This window comes from Diceros bicornis, chromosome 1 (assembly GCF_020826845.1).
Source record: "Diceros bicornis minor isolate mBicDic1 chromosome 1, mDicBic1.mat.cur, whole genome shotgun sequence".
Lineage (NCBI taxonomy): Eukaryota > Metazoa > Chordata > Mammalia > Perissodactyla > Rhinocerotidae > Diceros > Diceros bicornis.
Window position 1 is genome coordinate 92,210,805 of NC_080740.1, and position 21,639 is coordinate 92,232,443.

Below are 21,639 nucleotides of genomic sequence, written 5' to 3' on the forward strand. Positions count from 1 at the left end.
AACATGACAGTATGTGGAGCTGGGGCCTTTGGGAGGACTAGATGAGGTCATGAGGGTGGGGCCCCCATGACGGGATTAGTGCCCTCACAGGAAGAGGCACCAGAGGGCTTGCTCTCTCTCTCTGTCAATGTGAGGACAGGGCCATCTGCAAGCCAGGAAGAAAGCCCTCACCAGCAGCCAGACTGACTGGCACCTGGATCTTGGACTTCTAACCTCCAGATCCGTGGGAAATAAATGTGTGTTGTTTAAGCCGCTAGCCTGCAGTATTTTGTTGAGCAGCCCAAGCTAAGACAAGCCCAGAGCTGGAGCTTAACCTCTGACCTGACTATTCCCCCTGAAGGAAGAGCCTGAGCCACGCCTCACGGGCCAGGTTATGTTTCCCCTTCTATCCTGGGATATAAGAACTAAAGAAGGCTGTGTTTCTCCCCAGGGTTGAGTTTTGGTGTCTAAATGTCCATCCTGCCACACATAACCCCCTAGCCCAGCAACGGGCCCCGCATGGGTTCTCAATGGGACTTCTCAAACTGAGTGCCCCCACCCCGGGCCTCTCATAGAGCCCACCACCCCCAGGGTCTAGAATCGCCTGGCCTGGCCTCTCCTTCTCCACGGCCCACGTCGCAGACCCAGCAGAGAGCCATGAGCGCACTGCACACCAGCCACCATGTTAGCACTCCGGGTTCAGCAGGGAACCAGCACAGAGCTGGCCCTCTGTCAGGAGGTGGAGAGGGACATTTGTAAGTAACAAAACCAGCTCCACAATCATGTCATGAGGGCTGCAAGGGAAAGGCAGGGAACCCAGAGGGCATATTAATGGTGAATCTGCCCTGGGGGGGAATGGGGAGCCTCCTAAGGATGTGGCATTTTGTCTCAGAGCTGAGAAATGAGAACGAGTTAGCTCAGCAAAGCCAGGATGGTGCTCCTGATAGAGGGAACAGTGTGTGCAAACGTCCTGGGGTCAGGATCCCAGGAAGGAGGTGGGAGAAGACTCCTGAGGCCAGACCACATCCGTATTCAGGTCGGAGGAAGGCTTCCAACTCCATTCAAAGAGCAATGGATAATACGAGGCCAGGAAGGGGAACACTGCATCTTAAAAAGATTATTATGGCTCCTTTACAGAAGGTAGATTGAAGTTTCTACTGCAGCGGTTGAGATGTGGGAGTGTGGGGCTCAGACTCAGAGGTGAGTGGAGAGAAGGGACAGATGTGAGGAGTGATGTCGATTGGAATGGGGGTACCTCCTACATAACCCTGGGACACCCAGGGCCCACTCAGCCCGTCCCTCACTGGCAAATGGAGGCAGTCCATGTTTGCTCTGCACGGAGTTGGGGAGGGAGAAATGTCCTGGGGTCGTCTCTCAGAGCCTCCCCAGAAAATGAGGGGCTCCGGGGCCCTTCAACAGCCTGGAGTGTAGTGCACCCTGAAGCCCATGCTCTGACTGCACTTTTCAGGGCTGGTCTGGGGTCCACCTCCAGAGGACCTGTCCCCAGTGCACGCCGTGAGGCCCTGAGCCTGTGGTCACAATCCCTCTGAGGACAGGAAACCCACCTTATTATCCCAAAGGGTGTGGGGGCTGAGTTCACAGAATTCTCTCATTTTATGCTCCCAACAGCTCTTTGAGGCCACGAGGAGGGGTGGTCAGTCCCACCGAGTGATGAGGAAGCTGAGGGTGGCCCCACAGGGAGGAAGGAGACATGGGGCTGGCCATCTTCCCAGTTCCCAGCCCACACCCTGCCTGTCAGGGCCCAGGACCCTCGTGTTCTCCTGGCCCCCCAACTGGGGACGAGAGCGGCCACTCTCATCTCGGGCAGGGGGTCCTGTGTCCTTCTTGGATACTGGGAGGTTCTGACCCTGACTCCTGATTTGAGACAGGAGGTGACCAGAACCCCAGGAACCCCACCACCCAGTGCAAAGCCCTGTGAGGCAGACGGGCCCCATCCTGCTGGGGGTGGGGGTGAGGCCGCCAAAGCCTGGGGCGCCAGGCCACTGAGTGAGGGTGCGAGCTGGGGAGGCTCTGTCTTTGGAACTGCCCACCAGCTGCCAGCTCCCGTCACCTGGGCTCAGTGCCTGACTCTGGCCTCAGAGAGCGACTGGGCCTCCTGGGCTGCTGAGAGCCAGCCAGGGCACGTCCGGAGTGCGCCTAGCAGATGGCCAGCGGGGTGGCCGGGACGCCTGCTCTCGAGACTCCCCAGCCCCGCCTGCCGTGGTGGCCTTCGACTGTGGCGCCTTTCATGGTTTTCTCCCCTAGGAAGCCTCTGCCCTTCCACACAGGGACACGGTGCACACGGTCTACTCTCCCAGGGAGGCAGGGCTTTGAGCCATGACTGGCCCCTCTCGGCAGCTGCTGGGCCTTCTAGGGAGCCCTCCAGGTGGCCTCCTTCAAGGTCAGACCCCAGCCCCTCCCAGAGGGTGGGACCCTGTGTCCCCCCCGCCCACCCATGACCAGCTGGCCTGGGCTATCTTCTTGCTCATTAGCTTGGTGTGGTCGAGACCCCAAGCCAGCATACAGGTCCCCTCTGGTCTCTGGCTCCCAGTCCCCACACTGTGCTTCGTCAGGAACAGAAATGGCAGAACGCAGGGCTGTGGGGAGGTGAGACGTCGGCAGTGCTGAGGCGAGGGCCCCACTATCCTTGTCCTCTGCAGGAGCGGGCCCTGCCCTGGCCCCCAGGGTCCTGCCAGCTTTTCAGGGGGCTGAGAAACTGCCATAGCCGCCGAGTCCAGCTGCCTCCTGCTCCCTACAAGATGCTGCTCAGATGCTGTGGCGAAGCCAGAAGCCCGCAGGGCCCACCTGGGCATGGGGACCACTGGGCATGATGAGCAAAATTCCCATGGAACACTTGAATCCTTAATAGGGACACAGCTACAATATTTCTGCCCAGGAGAGAGCCGACAGATGTGGCAAATACATGACCGAAGACAGCGGCAGCCTGCAAACATCTCCCTTACCTCTCCCCTCCTCCCCCGACCTTGCCTCATCTCACAGACAGGCAAGCAAGCGGCAGGGGCTCCCGAGCACCTTCCCGCCTCCTGTCCTGCCCACACCCCCATACACCATTCTTCATGACGGTCACACTCAGAGCAGATCTGACCTCCTCCTTCTTCTGCCTGAAACTCTCAATGGCTCCCCGGTGCCTTCAGGAGCAGGCCCCGGGGCCCTCTCTAAGCTGGCCCTGGGCGGCTTCTCCATGCCCCACTTCAGCTCCTCTCCTCCAGGAACCTTCACTCTGACAGCTCCACCCTCCCCAAAGCCTGGCTCCCTTTCGGGCTGCTTGTGCAAGGGCTCATGCCTGGAATTCCCTCTTCCCTCCTGCAGCCCCTGAATTCTTGAAATCTCTGAAGAGCATTAGAAAAAACAAAGTCATAGTAATAAATGTGTTTCAAAGGAGGGGGCAGCTACTCCCCTGCTCAACCCTCCCCTCCCACCCTAAGGCCTTCCCACTGCAACTGGAATAAACTTGAAGCCCCATGGCCTCTTCTCAGGTTACCCCAGGCCATACTCACGTGATCCAGCTGGCGGCCTCAGAGCTCCTTGCACAGGGAGCCCCTCCGTACCTCAGGGCCTTTACACTTGCTGTGCCCTCTGGCTTCTCATGATCTTCCCCCAGCACAACTGTCCCTGTTCAAAGCAAGCCCCTAAGACACCCCCTGAAGTAGTTGCTCCCAGACTGGACTATGCACTTGATATAGAGGCATCTCTCCTCCTTGTCACTGCTGTGTCTCCAGCAGTGTGGAGCACACAATAGGTCTCAGTAAAGAGTTTTGAATGAACGAATGAGTGAATAACTTTGGAGAATGAGGAACAAGAGGAAATGGGCAGAATGTGTGACAGCAGCAGGCCCATGATGCCCTGTAATGACAGAGGCTCCAGCCAAGTGCCCAAGTGCCTCCCCACCCCCCTCCCGCCCCCTTGGCATGTGTGTGGGGACGGTGTGTGGGGGGGTGGGAATCTGCTCTCCTCCACCTAGACCTAGGGGGAGGGGAAGCCGGGACAATGTCCTTGAGCTGTGTCTGAGAAATTGATCCTAGAATCTTTAAACCTTGAGGGAAGATGTTCAAAGCCACAGCCCTTCTCCGTGCAGAGAGGCCAAGGGCTCTCTTGTTTGGGGAAATACATTGCAATGTGCCTTTTGCTTATGCGAAGACGCAGCCAAGTTCCTGTTTGGAATAGACAATAAGGAAGGGCATGGCCCTGCATGGTAATGTAAAAGTTTGCCTTCTTGTGGCAGTGTTCCACCCCAGGCCACTGTGAGCCCTGGCAAGTGGCCTGAGGCTGTGACAGAGGTGACTTTCTCCTCTGCCAGGGTGGGGAGACGGTCTGGGCAAGGAGGGGCTTCTACGGGGCAGAGCTGCTGGTGAGGTTCCTATCCCTTATGCCCAACCTTCAGGGAACGTGATCAGCTCCTCCACAGAGCCAAGCTTTGGCAATTAAGAGAACCACGTGGGGGCGCGAGCCAGGCCTCGAAGAGTCTTTCATGAGGCCTTGGGAGCGGGGCGCACAATCTGCTTTGTGGCTTCTCTGGGAACTTCTGCAATAACTGGGAAGAGGCTGGCCTCTCTGAGGCCCCAGGAGGAGGCTCAGACCACCGCGGTGGAGGCAGGGAAGACAGTGCTGCTGGAAGCTGGGGCAGAGAGGGCTGCTGGCTTCTGTGAGGAATGCTTTCATCTGCGTGCGTCTCATGACGCATAATGAGGCTGCCAAAGCCAGGCCTTATCGTGAGAATAAACATCCCCCCTGCAGATCTCAGTTACCCGCTCTTTCCTCTGCAAATACTTCGGAGGCAAGGCAAGAGCAAACATGATACTCTAGCCACTGCTCAAAATATCAAACTGGCATGAAATGCAGATGGGCAGGACTGGAATTACTAAGGTCATGCCATTAAAAACGGGAGGCGGTTAGGGCCCCTCCTTCAAGACCACACAGAGCACGGCCCCAGCACCCCCGCCCCCAATCCCACACCAGGCCACACTGGCTGGGGCCTAGGGATATCTCTGCAGGTCCCCCGGGTGGGGACAGGGCTCCTGCACCCCAGGGAAGCAGGTCAACGCCCAGAACCTGTGGAGGCTCAACAAACATTTACTGTGCAAATGAGTGGAAACACAAAAGGAAGAACAGAGCTGTGGTATTGGTGCTAATCACTCCAAGGCGTGAGGTCCAGCGAGGGCTCGGCCTCCATCCTGCTCTGTGACTTGGGCCCGGTACTTTGCCTGTTTGGGCCTCAGTTTCCTCATCTGTGAAATGGAGGTGGTCCTAGTCCTCACCCCTTAGGCAGTTACCAGGACCACCCTCCACAATGTATTTCAAGCATCTAGCGAAATCCCAGGTGGATCCCACATTCCGTACAGCCCACATCAAATGACCAAGGGTCAAACACCCTGAGCTGGCTCCCTGGGACCCCAACTTCAGCCATCTGGGCTTCACCCCAGGCCCCCTGGGCTCTCCTCGGGGCTGCAAGGAAGGGCCTGCGTGGACAGCTGCATGCTCAGGCATTTTCTAGAGCCCGCGCTGCTGCCACCCCACCCCCCCACCGTGTATGTGTATGTGACCTGGCTTCTCCCTCCCCACCAGCCCTGCCACGTGGTAACCGACTGCCTCACCATCACTCGGGGCCTGACCTTCCCACTCACCGCCCGACAACTCATCAGAAAGGGATCATGCTGCACCACGGGGAAGGACGGACTCCGCTGAGGCCACAGGACACAGAGGACACGGCTGAGGCTGCAGGCCGGGGGCCTGATATCCCCTGAGGCCACTGTTTGGAGGCCACTGACAGGGAAGAAGCAGAGAGAAGGCAGGGATCTTGATTCCTGCTGGCAGTGGCCCCGGCCCTGGAGAGCCCACTGGTGCTCCCAGCTCCTCGGCGTTCCCTGACCAGAGCCCTGGGGTCCAGCGTGGAATCTCATCCAGAAGAAGCCCTTCAGGGAGGGGCCCCTCGTGGCGAGATCTTGTGGCATCCTCACTACCTCCCCGCCAGTCTCAGAGCCTGTGAGGCACGGCTCCCAGCCTTGCGATGTGAGCTCTGCCACCTTGTCCAACTGGGCACCACAACATCATCTGACAACAATGGATTTTATTCCTCCCGTAAATCATATTCTTCTGTGGCCCTATCACCACTTGGACTCAAGGAAAGAGAGAGGGGAAATGGCACCTTGAGGAGGGGGTGCCGTGGCCCTTGGGAAGTCCCTGGGGGCGGGAATGGGGGAGGACACGGGAGGTGGCTGAGGAGCAGCAGGAAGTCAGACCCAGGGTTATGGCCCCCCATCCCTGCCACTGTCCCCACATACCTTTAGGGTCAAACAGATAGATCCCAGGGGGTTTGGGGCCCTGCTTCCCCTTTTGCCCTTGAGATGAGACCATGTGGCAAGAGCAGAGTCCATTCCCAATGTGGCGCTAAGTGGGAGGTGAGAAATGGGAGGGGCTCGAGCGGGTGAACTAGCCTGGGTAGCGGCCAGGCTCCCCAGCCCCAGAGGGGAGCATGTGGGCTGAAGAAGCTCCGGTCCCATGCTGGCTGGGGTAGAGGTAGCTGTCTGTGGACTGGGAGAGGCTGCAGAGTGGACGAGTCATCACGACACTGGACCTAGACTGGGCAGGGACACCCCAGGGAAAGAGCCCGGGGCCAGACCTGACACCCCCTCACAGCGAAGATGGCGAGGACTCGGGCTAGCCTCCCCATGGCCACTAGGACTCTCCCCTCATGATGAGGAAGAGGGGAGAGACCCTGCCCAGCAGGCACTGACCCAGAGGAGACTATAGACTGTCACCTGTGTCCCCGGCTCAGGAGGAATGCTGAGCTCCCCGCAAATCCAGAAGCTTTAGTGCAGCCCTACTCGCCTCATCACAGCTCACCGCTGGGCTGTCTGCTGCGAGTGCATCCCTCCCAGGAAGTGAAATAAGGCGCCTCAGAGAACACAGCAGGAAACAGCCTTGTCCCTTTGCGTAGCATGGGGCCTCCTGCACCACAGGAATCTGTCTGAGTCCCTTGCCAGCCTCTGTTCCTGGCTGAGCAGTGCGTCAACCACTTGGGCACAGGCTAGGAACAGGCCCCCAGAGGTGTGGAGCAAGGGACTGCACGAGCGGGCGAGAGGACGGATGGACACGCTCCGCTGCACAGGGAACCCAGAACCAAGCGAGGTCAGCTGAGTTCTTGGAGGCACAAGCCCCCCAGATCATTCCTGGGTCGGAAGGGCCGTGGGGAGCCCACAGGTCCGTCTGTTTGTCAGGCTGGGGTGGGGAGGGCGCACGAGGACAGCCCCGCCCCACACCTGGCTGCCCCCGCCCACCCTGCCCCATCCTGTGCAGTGGACGTGCCACGGAGCTCAGTGGCTAAGCTAACTGGACGCTGCTCCCCTCCAGGCCACCCCTCTGCTGCACTGTCACCATCTCTGATCCCCTCACTTGTTTGTCAGACTGTTCACTGCACCCCCTCCAGTGAGCCTGCGCCCCTGCAAAGGCAAGGTTCTCCTGCATCCTCAGCTGTGGGATCCTCAGTGCTTGGAAACTGGCTCCCAAAGCTTCAAGATCAAGTCCAAGCTGCCTCCATCTGGCCAGCTCTGTCCCTCTGAGGCCTCCCTGCCCCGTATGCCCATGCCTGCCCCATGCGCTGTCTCCCATTCCAGGGACGTGCTGAGGATGTGGTGCCTTCCCCACCACTCCACTTGGGAAATGCCCCCTCTGCAGTCAAAACCAGCTCCAGGCTCATCTCCACTGTGCCAGTCCTCCAGCCAGGCAGAGGGCGCTGGCTGTGCCCCAGGGCTGCCGAGGCCTTGTCCTTCTTGCTGTGATAAGGCACGTAAGTGTGGTCCATGAGAACCGAGCTTCTCGAGGACAAAGTGGGCTGGTTTGGCAGATGGCATGGATGCACCTTGTTTGTCAGGTCTGACCTTCCCAGACCTGTACCAGGTGCCTCCTCACATCACGACCTTTCACCTCCCACACCCTGCAGGGGAGCGTCATTATCCCTGTTTTATGGGGGGAACTGAGGCTCAGAGAACATGGGAAACTCACCCCTATGAGCGCGAGTGGGAGCCACTGCAAAGGCTTTGGAAAGCAATTTGGCAAATCTGCTGAACTTAAGGCTGTGTGTCTCCACGAGCTGGAGATCCACACCTGAGCAACTATGATGGAGAAAAACAGCCTGGGGCATCAGGGAGAAGGGACGAGGACACTGATGCTACTGGGACTTCTTTCCATGGACAGGTAGAGTCCATTTCTTATGGGAGTCAGTGGGACCACAGTCACTTTATGGGAATTCATCTACTCACTTATTCATTCATTCAAAAGACACTCAACACCCAGTCCTTGCCGACCTTTGCCAGGTGCCGAACATGCAGAGCCCGGGAAGCAGACTGTTAGCCCTGACCCTTCCGAGACGCAGCACCAAGGGGTCCCGGGCAGCAGAGCAGGACCCCGGGGTCGCTCAACAGCAACTCAGCACAGGGGGCTGCCCAGGGGGGCCTGGGCAGGAGTGACAGTCCATGCCAGCCCAGATCGGGAGACAGTCTCTGCTTTTCTGGCTCAGCTGTCACTTCCTGGCTGGAGTCTGTACAAGGCAAGCTCTGTAGCTGCCTCAAGCTGTCATTAAGAAGTGACAATGCCTAGCCCTCCTCGTCCACTGGGACTCCAGCTCCCGCTTTGACAACCCTCAGCTCCCCAGGGAGGCCAAGGAGCTCCAAGGCTCCTGTCGGCTGTCAGGAGGCCTTCTGGAGCGGGGAGGGAGGTGGGCGAGAATCGGGGGCAGTGTAGCACATCTCAGGAAGGAAGAGGCAGAGGTAAGGACAGGCCATGGTCCCCACCCGTCGGAACGTTCTCCACCTGCATCATCATCACCGGGGAGGGGTCTACTGCCCTCCCCCCAGCCCACTGGAATGTGAGCTCCACGCAGGCAGGACCCCCAGGCTTGCTCACTACGGCATTTCCAGCACCTACGCCAGCGGCTGGCACATAGTGGGCGCTCTATAGGCATGCACTGAAGGAATGAGTGAGGGGTGGGTAGCAAATCTCAGAGAGAATGGGAAGAGACAAGCGATGGAGAAGCCAAGGGGAAGAACCAGGAGAGTCGCAGAAGTAGATGGAAAAGGTAGTCGGAGGTGTGGACAAGTGACATGAATGCCATCAGAGGGCCAAGGTGAGGACACGCCTCGGCGCCTCCTCAGGGGTTCCGGAGCCCTTGCTCCTCAGGTCAGAACAGTGGGAAGAGGACCTGCACCTGGGCCAGGTCTCCGAGGACGGCCCGCCTCCCACAGAATCCCATCTGCCGCCCTAGCTGCCCACCCAGCCTCTGAGCCTCGATGATCTTACCTAGGAAAGGGAATCTCACAGGCCACTGGGACAACATAGAGACAGCATAAGTGCCTCCTCACACAGGGCCGTGTGCAAACTCAGCCCCCTCAGGCTGTGGGGAGAGGCGTTTCCAGTAAGAGAACACACAAGCCCCAAACTCCCGAAGAGAGAGGTTTCTCTTTTTAGACCCCAAACCAACCTCTTCACTCCCTTGTAATGGTATGGCAGTGGGCCCCACGCCCCTTAGCCTGGCCAACCTCATCTCCTGCCTCTCCCCCAGCACCCTACACTCCAGCAAGGCTCAACCACGCACTGTGAGGCAGCGATGCCGCTGGGCTTTTGCACGTGCTGTTCCACCACCCACAGCAGCACCAGCACACCCCAGGCTTCTCTCCTGGTTAACCTCTGCCTCTGTGGCAGGGCAGCTCAAGCGGCCCTCGTCTGAGGTGCTCTTCCCTGTGACCCCGCAGTGCCCTGTACTTGTGTGATGAGCGTGTTAACCAGGGTGTAATTACTCGTTCCTTGCCCTACTCCCCACCCCTCCCAGAAGCCAAGCTTTCTGAACACAGAGACACAACTCCTCGCTTTTGTACCCCAATGCCCAGAATGGGGCCTGATTTAGACCAGGGGTTCAGAGAGTGCCCAATGAGCAAACACGTGACCAGTGACAGCTCACATTCGCTAGACACCCTCCACGTGCCCAGCGCTCTGCTAAGTACGTTTCTAGTGTTTAACTCGAGTCATGCTCACAGCAGCCCTGGGAGGTAGCACTAATTGTCCCCCGGCACAGGACACAGCAGGGCAGGCAGTTGCCTCCTTTCTTCTAGGCCAGAAGGAACAATCCCCCTGCTGGCCGGCCAGACTTGTCCTGCAGTCGTGTTCTGATTCACTTGTGCCGTGTAGGGCTTAATTTCAATTTGTTGCCGACATTGAAAAATAATTAAATTTCCCATAAAAGTTGGATTTCCAGCTTCTCATGGAAAAACAGAGCTGGCAACAGGGGGCCTGCTTATTCCTACACGACCACAAGGGATTGGGAACCAGGAGGGAATCTCCAGGGCCGTGGCCTCTCCTGTCGCTCCAGCCCCCTCTGTTCTCTATTGCCACAGCCCTCCTCGCCCCTGACCGTGCCTCCTGCCTGGCTCCCATCAGCATCTGAGAGCGCCGCCCTCTTCTCAGTGGTGTAGCGGGCTCACACACGCCACCGGCCCTGACAGCCATATCTCCTGGTGGCTTATGTGGCCGTGCTCTCAGGCCAGTGGGGCGAGCATGAGGAGCAGGAACAGTGTCTCCATGGCCCACAGCACCAGTCGACCCGGGGGCCTAGGGAGCTGCGTGTGACAATGGGAGCTCCTGATCTCCATCCTCCCACCCCCTGCTGTGGCCAGGCCTAAACTCAAACGTAAACTCCTTGCCCGGGAGCCCCGTTTGCTTCCCCTCAACCTAAGGGCACCAAGCGTTAGTGTCTCGTTTCAGAGATGTTTTCCTCTTTCCCAGGAACTGAAGCCAAAGTCATGTGAACGGGCCTGGGGCCGCGCCTTCCCCCAGCTGGACTGCAGTTCTGTGGCCAGTTCACGAGGCTTCTCCCGAGACCAGTAGAAAACATCCCTGTCCCGCCACTACCCCCCGGCTGTCACCACGTGGCCCAGCATTCTTAGAAGTTGGTGAGAAATGGAGCCCACGTGCCTTTGATTGTTTGCAAACCCTGGCAAGGCTTTGGTAAACCCAGGCCAATTTCTGGATTAAATTAGCAAAGAAAAGAGGAAAAATATCTGAATCCTGGCACAGAGAGAAATCATTCATTCAACAAAACTTGTCTAAGAACATACTGTACGGAGGATTGTCCCCATGTTAGGAGGGGTCAAAGGTTATGGCCCTGACTCTGAAAGCACAGAAGCGCCTATGGATCCCATGTTCTCCATGTGCCTATGGATTGCTTCTGCCCTCAGCAGAAGAGATGCCTTGGCGGCTCAGGAATTCTTCTAGAACGTGAGCCGTTAACACAGCTGGGAGAGGCAGCTCTCCTTGCCGAGAAATCTGCTCCTTCTGCTCTGCTGTTTTAAAATGGTTATTAAGATCAGCTCATTCGATTGCTTTAAAAAGAATTCCCAAAGTGACCTCACACGTTCATCGAGCTGGCAAGGCTGGGATGAGGGTGAGGGTGGGCTGGGGTCTGAGCAGGGAGAGGGTGAAGTTCAGCTCAATGGGGACAAGTGCAAGTTCCCTGCGATGGCCTTCAAGAAAGGGCTGCTCCAGCTGCAGGGGCTCAGAGGCCTCAAGAGGGTGAAGGGGAGCTTGTCTCCTGGGGCCACCTCTTGCCAGAGATGCTCAGGGTGTGTGGGAGGTTTACAGATGAGTAAACCAAGTTCAGGGCAGTGAAGGAACTTGGCCAGGTAGGTAAAAGCCAGGGTTAAGATGGAACTGCTTCTGACTCCAAAGCCAGTCCTCACTCTATGTGCAGTGCTCCCCTAACATGTACACCCAATGCACTGATGCAGTGACACGCAAATGCAAACTCTAGAGTGCTGGGGTGACTGCTCAAGGTGGGCACTAAGCAAGTAGGAGATTTCTTTAGAGCCTAACAGCAAATATTTCCTTAGTGTCAAATGGGGACGATTTTTAGCTTCCTGGGCCATATGATCTCTGTCCCAACTACTCAACTCCACCGTTGTAGCACAAAAGCAGCCATAGACAATTCATAGATGAATCAACGTGGCTGTGTCCCAATAAAACTTTATTTACAAAAACAGACAGTGGGCCAGATTTGACCCTTGGGCTATAGTTTTGGCAGCCCTGCTTTAGAATCTCCAGTCTGTCTTGAAACATTCATGTGAATTTTGCTTTAACTCAATAACATGTCCAAGTTTACTTTAATATGAAATCAATGTTTTAGAATGCTTGCCATCCAAAAAAAGTGGCCCTTTAGGGGGGACACTTCACATCTGTCCCATGGCCTCTGGCAGGCCTCCTGAAAGTATGAGCTTCCAGGAGCAACGGGGTAATTGTGGGCCTCTCTCGGGGGCGGTAGGCCATGGCCTACCACAGTGGTCTGCCCCACATCTGCAAGGGGTGCGCCGGGCGCAGCAGCTTGTGCAGGCGGTCCCGGGTCTCTGTGGACACACCCAGGCCTTTGGTGTCTCAGAGAAGAGTAGGACTGCAATCTGTGCTTCTGTTAAACGCTATAAAACTGCAGAGGAAGCACTGGTCTTGGGCCCAAGTTTTATATTTCTTGAAGTCTTGGCACAAATAGATTTTACTTTTAAAAATGGGTACATAATTCCTTTAATAATGGCACAAGTCTTCCCTAAGGCATTCATCCCTGGCCCCCATTCACCCGAGCCTGGAGAAGAGCCACTGTCTGTGCCTCCTGGGCAACTGGAGGTGCCGTGAACATCTGGGCAGTGTCCTAGCACGGCTCCTTGGGGGCCAGGCACGCACTGCCACAGCACGAGGTGGCGAGCAGAGATGAGCTCAGGGGCTGGCAGAGCACGTCTGTGAGACTGTCGTAACTCCCTGGCACCAGGGCCAGCAGCAGGCGTGCTCAGGAGCACGGACTGCAGCCCAGCCTGGGCACCACACACAGGAGGGAGCACGTTTCCAAGGAGGAAGGATCAAACAGGACGGGGTTCCCAGCACAGAGGGAAGCACGCAGAGGGGAGCGAGCACCTCATCCTCAGGGCTGGGCCCGGTGGATGCCTCGGGACAAGGCAGAGCCGAAGGCCGGGAGGAGCAGGAGCGGAATGGGATGACGGCAGAGGGAGCTGGCTGTGGAGAGCCATGTCTGAGCAGGGGCCCATGCAGGGCCCAGTGGTGGCGCAGGGGACAGGGCCTGGAGGAGCCAGCACGGCTGGATGGGCCATACATCTGCCATCCTCACAGCTCCATCCTCACAGCGCTCCTAGCACTGGGAACGAGTCCCCTCCTCCTCAAATGGCTTCCCCAGGGGGTCCCAGCTGCTCTGACAGGCTAAGGGCCCCTGGGCCACAGGGATGGGGCCTCATCCTGGGTTTGCCAGAAACCTGGAGGGCTCTGGCTGTATGAGAGCTAAAAATTAGTGCAAGGGCCCCAGAGCCCACAGCCTGGCCCCAGGGCTCAGAAGACCCCAGCAGCATCTTAGCTTTCTTCACCTGGGCAGAAAGCCGAGAGTGGGAGTAGCTCTGGGCTGAGCCTCTGGATAAACAGAGGATGGGGACCAGGCATGGAGAATGGGCCCTGAGGTGGGAAGCACAGGCCACATCCGGGAAGAGGGGATGGTCAGGCTGGGCTGTGGAGTCTTAGAACAGGGCTCATAGTGCTGGGTTGGTGGGCGAGAGACCAGGGCCCATGCTCAGAAGGTCCTGCACTTGGGGTGTAATGCTCTGCAGTCGCCGTCTTGAAGTTGTCTCACCTGTGAGTTTGTGTTTTGTGAAGCGAAGTCCAGCAGGACAGTGGAGCACGTTCTGGGGGCTTGCAGCCTTGGTTCTCTCGAGTCCCACCTCCCTGGGACAGATTCTCTGCTGCCCCTCCCCACCCTGTAACCACTGGCATCCTCTGCCGCCAGCAGGGGCCTGGACGCAGGCGCAGAGAGGGTCAGGGTGGGCACACATGCCCCGTGGCATCTCAGGCCGGGGCATGCAGTGGCCGTCCCAGCCAGGGCAGGCAGCCCCACACAGGTCTGAGCCTGTGTCCCAGCAGAGGTGAGCCTCTTGCGCAGCGCCATCCAGGTGCTGGGTGTAAAGATCCTTGGCCGTCTGCCCTGGGCTGGGGTAGTGGACCCATGGGAAGGGGAGACGCCAGGCTCGGTGTCCCCAGACCCCTGGCCTGGGCGCAGCACAGTGTGTTCCTCCAGCAGCGGCTGTCGGGCCCCAGTGGCACACCCCACACTGCTGGCCAGGACCCGGGGCCCCTGTGGAGAGCTGTGCCTGAGGGAGCACTCCCTCCACCAGCTCCACTCCTGAGGGCTCCTCTCCTCCTCCCTCCAACCTTCCTGAGGCTGGCTTGCGCTCTGCTGGAACTTCCGGCCGGCTTGAGGCACTCTCCAAGCGTGAGCCATGGGTATAAATCCGTTTAATGTCGGTGATGCCGCATACAAGTTAGAAGCTCTAATATTTGCATGTAAAACAGGCTCTGTACAATATAAAGATGAACGGTGAAACTCATGCTAATAATTAAAAATTCTAATTTTTCTTCACTTAGAGTGACAATAAATAGAAAATTTTTAAATCTTGACAAGTTGAGAGAGGGACTGTGGAAGAAAGGAAAAGGCTTCATATGAACCTTTACAGCACTTTTTCCTGCTCTTTGAACAAGAAGCCTCATTGGCAATTGGCACTGGGCCTCAGGGGTTTCGTACCAGGAGGCATTCTGGGGGCACGGCTGCTGCAGCTGAAGGCGCTGAGGCAAGAAAGTCAGCGGGTCAGTGGGGGTCAGGGTTTGGGAACCGACGCTGCTGACAAGGGGCCATGGGAGTCACCTCTGGGGCGACCAGAGCGAAGTTCCAGAAGGTTAATTTCTGGGGAGGGCGCGAAGTGCCGAACACAGCACCCAAGGGAAAACCAGGGAGGGAAAGAGCTCAGGATATGACCACACAGAAAGGTAAGCCATCGAAAACCACCCCAAACAAAACAAAAGGCAAACAGCAAAACTGGGAAAATGTTTCCCATACGTCTGTCAGAGAAAAAGTTAACCTATTTTAATATAAAGTTTCTTCAAATTAACAAGTAAGAAACTAAAATCCCAGTAGAAGAAAGGATATGAACAGGCCAATCATAAAAAATACAAGATGATTGCTGTTCTAAAATATATTTGAAAAAAAATGCAACCTCATTACCATCAAATAAGTACAACTTACAACAAAACGTATATCCCAGTTGTAGCTATGAGACTGCCACAGCTAGAACGGCTTTGGTGGTGTGAGGTGGTGGGGAGATAGGCATTCGCTCAACAGAGCACGAATAGGCGAGAGCACAGCACAGAACATTCTGGTGTAGAAAGCTTCAAAATGCACATACCTGTTGGCCAGGGTTTGTACTTTTAGGAACTCAGTTTGAGGAAACAGTGAAAGAGGAGCGACAGAGTCAGCTATAAGGATGTTCACTACAGGTGGCCGCGCATCTGACCTCTAATAGGGAAATAAATTTTGTTATATGAATATGTCCCACAAATAATCAGTTACATAAAAAGCACGCCACAGTCAGTGGTGCACTGTTACGCCAGCATTAAGATGAGACCGGAGGCAATAACTGGTAGGAGAAAACACTCACATACCTGTACGAATATCTTCTAATTTTCCATTGTAAATAATATATTGTCTGTGTTAAATGCAGCATATTTTAATAAGCAAAGAATGTTACTTTTCTAGATTTAAGGAGGAAAAGAAGGAAACTGGACCTGGCAGGAGGTGCCTGAATGGGTTGGGGGAGTCTGAACACCGTGAGACTCTTTCTGCTCCCAGGTGAAGTGAAGTGCTCAGTGAACATTCCCAACCCTTCACACCCTCCAGAAAGTCTGAGATGGAGACATGGACGGATTGATTAATTCCCATATTCCTATGAAAAAAGGGAATAAAATGCCTTGCCCATTAGTGTAGGAAGGAAGCCGCACCCCCAGCGAATTCCCGCTGCCCTTCAGGTCACATCCAAGTCCCTCTCCACATCTACTGCCTGGCCTGGCTCGCCTCCCACCTCCCCTCCTGCCTGTGCCCCGTGATCCCACACTGGCCCTTCTGCACCTCTTCAAATGTGCCAATCTCCTTCCTGTCTCGGGGCGTCTGCACTGCCTGTTCCCCCAGAACACTCTATCCCATCTCTTCTCACAGTCATCCCTTATCATTCAAGGCTCAGCAACAATGTTACTTCCTGTGCACAGCCTCCGTGACCCCTTATAAAGTGGCGCACTTTCCCCAACCCTTCTCCCTTCTCCATCTCAGTAGCTATTTTATTTCCTTTCTTGCATTTATCATTACCTGAAATCACCTCATTTGTTTTTCACTTGAATATTGTCTGTGTCGCCTCACCAGAAGGCAAGGCCGTGGCCACAGGGACTGTGTCCTGTCTTGCTTACAGCTGTACCCCTTGCCTAACAGGTAGTAAATGCCCAGTAAACACTTGTCAGCCATATGGACAGGAGCCAGGGGTACTGGTCAGAATAGGACAGGCTAGGCTGCAGCATTAAAGAGTCCACACATCTCAGCAGCCTGACACAGCGACGGCTGCACACATCACAGCCCAGTGCAGGCTGGCCGGCCCTGCCCCACTTTGTAGCTGTACCTACTGGGACATGTGGCTTCCAAGGTCACTGCGGCAGGGAAAGAGAGAGAGGGAAGGGCCACCCCGGCTCTTCACTGCCTTGGCCAAGAGGTGACACACATCACTTCCTAGCCACACAACCCCAAATTAACCCCTGCAAGGGAGGCTGGGAAAATGGAGGAAAGGAGGGGAGCACGTGGATATCTGATGAACCCGAAGTGTCTGTGTCAGACCAAGACCCGCATCCCACCCAGGCTCTGTCACAGACAGACGCCAGACGAACTCCTGCAGGGGGAATCACCCTGAACAAGATGGAAACCAAAACGCCTGCATTTGGCCCACCTTGGCCTCTCCTCCTCCTGGGACCCCACATTCCCCAGGTCCCTGCCATGGGGACCCCCACCAGACCCTCCTCCAAGGGCCTCAGTGGCCTTCCTTAGGGGACAGGCTGCGTCCATCCACGGCTGGCCCCGAGCCTTGGCCACTGGGAACGCCTCTGCCCTGGCCCTGGCCGTCCTCACAGCTGACCAAATGCCTCACTTGGCACGTGGTCCAGGCTGGCTGCTGCCACATCTGTCCTCCACGTCACTGCTTTGGCCAGTGCTGAGAAGCCCCGAGACCAGCTGTGCACATGTAAGGAGAGGGACACGTGCCCTGGCCAGGCCTTCAGGGCCACTCAGGGATCCGGCGCAGCTCCAGGTGAGCCAGCGCCTTCAGAGTCTCGGGGCGCCCACAGCAGCGCTGCCCACACCTGGTCAGCACCACGCGCCTGGTCAGGTTCAGAGGAAGGGCGCAGCAGGAGGTCCCACTGGGCACAGATCTTCCAGGACTGCACCGTCCAGTACGGGAGCCACTAGCCACACTGGTGATTTAAATCCAAATGTAAATTAATTACAAATAAATTAAATTACCCATTGGGATGGCTACCATCAAAAGTAACAAGTGCTGGTGAGGATGTGGAGAAACTGGGACCCTTGTGCACTGTTTGAGGGAATGTAAAATGTACAGCTGCTGTAGAAAACAATACAGTAGCTCCTCAGAAAATTGAAAATAGCATTACCATATGATCCTACAATGCCACTTTTGGGTACATACACAAAAGAACTGAAAGCAGGGACATGAAGAGATATTTGCACACCCACGTTCACAGCAGCGTTATTCACAACAGCCAAAAGGTGGAAGCAACCCAAGCGTCCACTGACAGATGAATGGATAAGCAAAATGCGGTGTATACATACAAGGGAATATTATTCACCCCTAAAAAGAAGGAAATACTGGCATATGTCACCATATAGATGAACCTTGAGGACATTATGCTAAGTGAAATAAGCCAGTCACAAAAGGACAAATACTGTATGACTCCACTTACATGAGGTACATGGAGTAGTCAGATTCATAGAGACAGAAAGTAGGAGGGTGGTTGCCAGGGGCTGGGGGAGGGGGAAAGAGGAGTCAGTGTTGAATGGGTATGGAGCGTCAGTTTTCCAAGATGAAAGAGTTCTGGAGATGGATGGTGAGGATGGCTGCACAACAGTGTGAATGTGCTTGATGCCACTAAACTGTACAGTTAAAATGGTTAAGACAGTATATTTTATGTTATATGTATTTTACTACAATTAAAAATTTTTACATTAAAATAAAAAAATTCTATTAAAAAATAAATTAAAAATTCAGTTCTTCAGTCACATCAGCAACATTTCAAGTGCTTAAGGGCCAGGGGTGGCTAGTGGCTGCCTCATTGGTCAGGGCAGAATTAGAGCATTTCCAGCACTGCAGAAACTTCTATTGGACAGTGTTGCTCTGGAAGGTCATCCTTTACCAAATATTCACCCTTCCTCAATCCCCTCGTTCCCAAGACCACCACAGGGCGCCACATGCCTTAAATCAGCCCCGGGGACTCTCTCCTGGGCATGAACCTGCCCTGAATGAGGACACAGAGCCTTAGAGGGTGCTCACTGTCGGGGCACCACGCGCTGCAGGCTCCATCCTCAGCCCCTCGACCGCACTGCGCTTTCCTCTCAACGGTGGGAGGTGGAGCTCAGATTAGAGGCGCAGATCCTCCCCGACCTGCGTCTCCCTGAGCCCCAGGACTGTCCACCATGCCCTCTGCGTCTGCAGGACCAACCACTGTGCCCGGACAAGCACGAAAGATATGGCCCAACTACTCTTTCTCAGCTCCTATGATTTCTCTCCCAAAATTCTTTTATTGTGATAATAAAGTTTGTTTCGATTTAATAATTTTTATATTTCTCATGATTTGCGAGAAACTAACCAAACCATCTCATTATCCAAAGCTGACCATGAGGGTATAAATGAATAAACTGAGGTTAACTGGTAAAACCAAGAGAGAGTTCTAGACTTCCTCCTACCAGCTCATGCAGCACGAGATGTGTGTGACGGAGGGACCCCCCACACCAGGGAAAAGGCGGATTTGCTCCACCAGCCTCAAGCAGAACTCACCACGACACTCCAGCTTCAATCAGAGTCCCTGGCTTACTTCTTAAAAGCAATTCTAGATGTGCTGTCACTAAATTAAATATCATCACTGTCACCATAGTAAAACCACATTTTATTTAGAGACTGAAAGTCCCATTCACCTCTATTATCTCATTTAATCGTCACGACAACTCCTGAGAGGGAAATTATTGACTCACTCATTTTAAAGAGGAGAAAACCAAGGCTCAGAGGACTGGAGCAGCATTCTCAGTGACACTGCTGGTCACAGGGGGGCCAGGAGTTAACCCAGATGTGACATCATCAGAAATATGTGTCTGGTCTGTAGCCCCACCTCCTCACATGGACACCTAACCCCTCATAATTTCCTGAGCGATGGGGGTGAGAAGAGTGTCTTCTGTTATTCATAATGAGCCCCTTTCAACCACACCTGAGTTTATGCTAATGAGGTGACTCTCCGTGGGCCCCTACACAGCTTTAGGATGGGGGCCACCAGAGTAACCAAATCTGTGATTCGAGGGTTGGAACTTTCAGCCCCACCCCCTGACCTGGAGGGAGGGGAGAGAGGCTGGAGATCCAGTCCAATCACCCAGGGCCAATGATTCCATCAGTCATGCCCAAGTACAGTCATGCGCCGCAGACAACAAACCTCATATACGCCCGTGGTCCCGTAAGATCAGTGCCATACAGCCTAGGTGTGCAGTAGGCTGTACCATCTGGGTGTGTGTGAGTACACTCTACGAGGTTCACACAACGACGAGCTCGCCTAATGACACATTTCTCAGAACATGTCCCTGTCGCTCAGCGACACATGACTGTAGTAGAACCTCCATAAAAACCCTAAACAATGGAGTTTAGAGAGCTGCCAAGGTGGGTGACTTTGTCGAGGTGCTGCGAGGGTGGGGCGCCCAGAGAGGCCAGGGAAGCTCTGTGCACCTCCCCCATACCTCGCACCCCCTGCATCTCTTCCATTTGACTGTTCCTGAGATGTATCCTTTGCAGTAAACCAGTGATAGTAAGTAAAGCTTAGGAGGCACAGAGACACCCCATTAAACAGCCCAGCCTCACATGGGGCAACGGATTCCCTCTTCAATCTTCAATTCCTCTGACTGCCTCAGGAAGCCTCGGATGGGTGTCGGTCTGTCTCTCCCCTCCTCTAACACACACTAAACTCCCTTTTACACAGCGTGGGCTGCAGTTCAGAGCCTGCAGAAGGCAGGACTACCTACCCGGGGTTGAGTAACCGTCGCTTTACGTTTCACTATTTAGGTTACCTTTACGTAAAGTGAGGCTTCCTTTGCAAATAATTTTAAGTTTTAAAAAGGCCAGTTGACTTACAGGAAAACACACAGTCCGGGTCCAACGTGGGTATGGTAAAAATCAAGAAAACTGGTACACAAATGACTGGAGTTTGTGAAAAACGGCCTTAGTGTGTAAATAGCCTTGCCAAGTCACAATTACCCCCATTTGCAGATGAGAAAACTGAGGTTCAGTGAGGTCAATGGGAGGGTCTTTTCTCACCTGTAGACCCAGAGAGCCTCCCAGTGACCATGTCGCTTACTCCCAGCTCCACCAAGAAACGGCAGAAAGCAGGGGCAGGCTGGCCCACCTGCTGCCCTCTCCACCTGGCCCCGCCCCCAGCCCCCACTTACAATGTTCATGAGCGTGAGCAGGTACTTCTGCACGTGCTCCTTCCCGTGGAACTGCACCACCGAGTCGTCCACGCCCAGCAGGACCTCGATGTTGTAGTCGTCGTCGGCAGCGTGCCTGCGCGCCCTGTGCCTCGAGCTGTTGACCTGATCCTCCAGGACGCCCAGGGCGCGGCTGAGGCTGTCCAGGCTGTCCAGGGAGGCCCCTGGAAGGACAGAAGACAGCGTCTGCAACAGCAGCCCGGGCTCACCAGGGTCGCCGCAGCAGGTCCAAACCCCATTCGGATGCTACGCGGCACCTGCCAGGCACCAGCTTGGCCAACATCTCGTTGAAAACCCACGGCACCAGAACAGAGGGCCTTCTTGTCCTCGTTTGACAGGAGAACAAACAGGTTCAGGGAGGGCAGTAAGTAGACTTGACTGTGCCAAGTCAGCTCAGACCCAGAAGCATGCACACCAACACCTCAGCAGCAGCCAAGTCTGACACCCAGCGACGCTCGGAGAGGCCAGGAAGCTGGGCCGTGCAGCCAGGGATGGGCATGAGCAGCACCAGCTCTTTTCACCCATTCATGCACTTGCAGGCTCCCAAAGGGCCGCCCAGGTGCCAAAGGGCTGGTCTCCCAGGTGTTGCCACCCCCTATTATAACTAGGGAAACTGAGGCCCAGCCTGGATGGTGTGTGTCCCACAGGGTCTCCTTGGGCAGCTCTCCTTCTGGAACTTTCTGCTCTGTCCTCCACTGAAGAAAGGTCCCTCGTCTCTGGGCCAGGTCCACCCGCCCCTATCCTGGCTGGGATCTCCCACGGCCCCCTCCCCCATGTGAACAGTGCCTGCCCCGGTCCCAAGTGCGAGGAGATGGGAGGTTGCCTGACTGAACTGTGCAGGGACCAGGATGATCACCTCTCGTGACAGCTCCCCCATGGTCTGTCTGGGCAGGGACTCACTCTGGCCCCCACAGGCTGGACACCCGGCCGAGGGCAGGCAGCCCTTCTGGGGCGTGGTGCCTGAGGGGCCTCAGCTGAGGGGTCCAGGGCCCGGA

The 21,639-nt window shown here is 55.7% G+C and overlaps 1 protein-coding gene across 2 annotated transcripts in view; it reads right to left on the reverse strand.

The window, feature by feature from the left end:
• ADAMTS2 (ADAM metallopeptidase with thrombospondin type 1 motif 2) overlaps positions 1-21,639 on the reverse strand; it is a 209,690-nt gene that overhangs the window by 73,749 nt on the left and 114,302 nt on the right. For both annotated transcript variants that reach the window (XM_058547620.1, XM_058547621.1), the window contains exon 4: positions 20,606-20,808. In XM_058547620.1, the coding sequence (XP_058403603.1) occupies positions 20,606-20,808 (203 nt within the window). The remainder of the gene's footprint in view (positions 1-20,605; positions 20,809-21,639) is intronic.